The sequence below is a fragment of the Epinephelus fuscoguttatus genome, linkage group LG3 (genome assembly GCF_011397635.1).
Source record: "Epinephelus fuscoguttatus linkage group LG3, E.fuscoguttatus.final_Chr_v1".
Lineage (NCBI taxonomy): Eukaryota > Metazoa > Chordata > Actinopteri > Perciformes > Serranidae > Epinephelus > Epinephelus fuscoguttatus.
In genome coordinates, this window is record NC_064754.1 from 19,136,617 (window position 1) to 19,140,164 (window position 3,548).

The following is a 3,548-nucleotide window of genomic DNA, read 5'->3' on the forward strand; positions in this document are numbered from 1 at the left end:
GAGACTCCGTGGTCACATATAGCAGACACAAGCTTGGCAAAAACAGTTCCCTTTTGATCAGAGTAATTCCCTATTCTGTGGGAGGCAAAGAGCCCCTTTGGACAGTAACTATTCCCAATGTGGCTTTCCTTTAGAGGGTGAAAGAAAAGTTTAAAAGGCTTTGCAAATTTCCCTTCCTGTTGATGAAATTGTTCATGTCAATGTAATGCTACTGTCTAAAAAAACAACACATTTTACATGTAAATAAGCACCAACTTTTAACCAGGGTGGCTCTGTCCTCGCTGCATAACATCCCTCTTTACTCCTGATGAATAGTCAGCCTCATTTCCCTAAACAGATGGAAATACTTGGCTCAAGTTCAGAAGGAGGAAAGCTTTTACCTTGTTTTGACACTTTCTTCTTTAAGATCTTAGAAATGCAACTTTTCATTCCCAACTGCTTTTTTGTCCTTCAATGTGAAACTGTGCTTTGTATGAAAATCTTTATTGACATATTTTCCCTTATTAGGTCCAAAAATGTTTTTTGTATTCAATCACAGATTTGAATAAGAGTGGGGAGTGTTGGGTGAAATAATGGTTTTGTTAACTGCAGGTTTGTTTAAGTCAGGAGCGGGTGGCCCAGTGGGAATCAGGCTCATGTATGCCCCCTGGAAACCTGCTGTGACACCCATTAAACACACAGACCCACCCAAAGACAAGCCTGTGGAAAAGACTGAAGAATACTATGAGCTTTTGTGAGCTTTTGGTAAATTTGAGCCCAGGCTGTCATTTTCTAATGGTTCTCATTACTATCAAAATGACTCCCAACAGTCCTGACTTTATCATTTACTTTGGTTTCCTAAAAAGACATGTAAGCTCTTTTTTTAGAAGCTAGATTGTTTTTTGGATGCATAGGTGAAGATTTTAGGGAGGACACAGGGGGCATGTCTTCCTAAATAGTCAAAACGTGCATTTGTCCTCCCCATTAAAAACCTAAAAGTAGTAGAGGACTATTATTTTGACAAAATTTAAGACATTTCCACCCTAAACTGACGCGGAAAAGGCCCAGATTGGTGCATAAGTAAACCAGAATGCAGCAAATTAAGTGTTGGGTGCTCAAAATTTCCTGGATGAGAACCCCAACCCTTTTTCATATGTGTCTCTGTAACAAAACCTACGTTCTTGAGTGTAAGGCAAAATCACAAAAGCATTAATAATTCACTGAAGACTGAAGAAAGTGAGAATTTACAGCGTTGAACTTGCAAATATTTTCTCTTCACCCTCCGTTGTGTTGCTTTCCGTAGCACTTAGGAAACAGGATTGTAACTTCTTATAATTTTGGAGACCTTTACGCACGTAGAGCGTCACCTGTACACCCAAACTTGAGTACGAATGATCACAAAACAAGCTGAGTTTTCTCAGAAATATTTATTCACAATATGTACATGATCTATTTCCATCATTCACAAATATATAAATAAAAACAATATCAAAACAAAGCGGAGCTATTTACATGGCGTGTTGCGCGCTGTGCAAACTGAACGTGTTGGCGTGCGTGTGACCGATGAAGTTGAAATAGTGGTGATCGAGTCCCTGCACCGGTGACAAGTATCCACCGTGCTGCTGCGTGTGCGCAGAGAGCGGCACTGCTGGGTATGAGAGGCCCGGGCTGCGGGTCGAGCTGTGCCAGGAGAAGTGTCCCGGTGGACTCTGCTGGTACACGGAGTCAGACGGGCTGTGGCTTTGGTGCTCCGGGGAGGAGTGCAGCTGGCTGAGGTAGTCAGACGTTTCGGGCATGGAGCCGACGGAGCCGAACACAGGCTCGGTGACCACACGGGATTTAGACTGTAGGAAGGCGAGGATCCGTGCGTACTTGATGTCTTTGGTTTCAGCCCTGTCCTCTGTGGTCAGGTAGTGCACCAGGTTCTTCATACACTCGTGGTATCCGTAGTGGAAGTAGTTTGCAAACTCAGCCAGCAGTTCACCTGGAATGAATCATAAAAAACAGCGGTTACAACCCAGCAGATATTAAGTGATCAACAAGTGTGACGCAGCGTAGTGTTTCTGCGTAAACCTGAACTTAGAAGCAAATGTATCGATATTAGTTTGGTCAAACTTAAAACTACATTACTATAGAAATAACTCAGATTTATAACAAATCAGCCCTGTACAAGTTTTCACACAGTCTATTAACAGAAATGTGGGATTGTGGTGCGTAAAGTGTCGGAGCTCCATGTAAAGCTGACTCACCTTTTTCTCTCCCGCGGGGGAAATCCGCTGAGTGGAGAGCTCGCAGGTACTGCACTGTCATTTCCAAGATTTCAGCCTTCTCCAGCTTTCCAGAGTTCTACAAAAATATCAAGAAAATCCAAACATTATAAACTGTTTGACTGCAAATATTAAATGACTAGATTATTTGATAAACATTGGGGGGATAAACATTTTCTTGCTAAATTATCAATATTTTAGAATATATAAGATCTCTCAAACAGAAAAAAAACGTTAAAATTTTACAATACCTGTTTTGCTAGTGCCATTGGAACAGTTTTTCCTAATTCGTTAAGGCAGCGATTAATGCGGTCCCGTCTTCGCTTCTCTATGACTTTGTGGGAGATGGGAGTTCTCTGTGGAAACAGGGAGAGACACAATATGAGCACACAAATATATTATACTTCACCTCATTAACAGCTATTTTGTCAAGCAGAAATACGAACATAAAACAGCCAGGGAGATATTTATAGGAAGAAACAGAGCGATGGAAAATGTATGACGAGATCTGTAACTCCCGGAGAGTTTTGCGCGCCGCGCGCTTTGCTGCTCCAGAGCGCGCGGGATACATCTGCGCTCCGGGCAGTTTCTATAACTCTGCCGCCTTAATGGACATGTTTGAAATCTCCTTTAGTAGATTTAGCATCTTATAAGTGTTTGTAAACCAGTAAATTACATTATAATTGCCAAATATTCCGTAAATGTCAGAGAGGCTGTTCTACACCAGTAGCGCGCCGCAGTTATCCTGTAACGCGTGCCACAGAGTAAGTGGACAATACTTTCCCCCTCCACTAACATAAAAATAACTCCAAGTTGTAGTTGAACAATAATCGATGCAAATACTGAAATACAAAATTCCATGAAGTGGCTCAAAATTGTTAAAAGTGCAGCGCTGGCAAAATAGTTCAGTCCTCATAGTGCAGTGCGCACAAGAAGCGCGTACCTTCCTGTCTTTCATTTTTGATGCCATCGACGGATGTCTGTCAAACTTCTTAAAAATCAGATGAGATGGAAGTTGGAGAGATGTGTCGCTGTGGCAGGAGATGAGGCAGACTGAGGTTTGAGGGGAAAGCTGGTCCTTATAAAGGGATCATCCGAGGGACTGTGGCATTCATGGTGTAAATTATTCCATGGGATTAGAGCCATGCACTGGGTAAATGTGTGCATTTAGGATCAGTTAAAGAAATAGTAAAAATCTAAAGCCATGGGCTAGCAGGGGGGCAAACCTGCTTTGTTAATCCACGTGGCTGTTCAAAAGACACGTGATTACTTTCGGAATATTATTTGCATAGTAACAACCCA

At 42.0% G+C, this 3,548-nt stretch overlaps 1 protein-coding gene across 1 annotated transcript; it reads right to left on the reverse strand.

Annotated features, from left to right (window-relative positions):
* Nucleotides 1-1,486: 1,486 nt before the first annotated feature.
* Nucleotides 1,487-3,317, reverse strand: helt (helt bHLH transcription factor). The gene is made up of 4 exons (XM_049571677.1): nucleotides 3,190-3,317; nucleotides 2,498-2,602; nucleotides 2,229-2,325; nucleotides 1,487-1,963 (listed from the first exon to the last, which is right to left on the reverse strand). The coding sequence occupies exons 1-4, from the start codon at nucleotides 3,214-3,216 to the stop codon at nucleotides 1,488-1,490; spliced, it is 705 nt and encodes a 234-aa protein (XP_049427634.1). The 5' UTR covers nucleotides 3,217-3,317; the 3' UTR covers nucleotide 1,487.
* Nucleotides 3,318-3,548: the final 231 nt, after the last annotated feature.

Bases quoted from the DNA above. Each gene is read 5' to 3' on its own strand.
- helt (XM_049571677.1), bottom strand. From the start codon at position 3,216: ATGGCATCAAAAATGAAAGACAGGAAG. The intron at 2,326-2,497 runs GTATTGTAAAAT...ATATTTTTGTAG, and splicing joins CAATGGCACTAGCAAAACAG to AACTCTGGAAAGCTGGAGAA. The intron at 1,964-2,228 runs GTGAGTCAGCTT...GATTCATTCCAG, and splicing joins CCCCCGCGGGAGAGAAAAAG to GTGAACTGCTGGCTGAGTTT.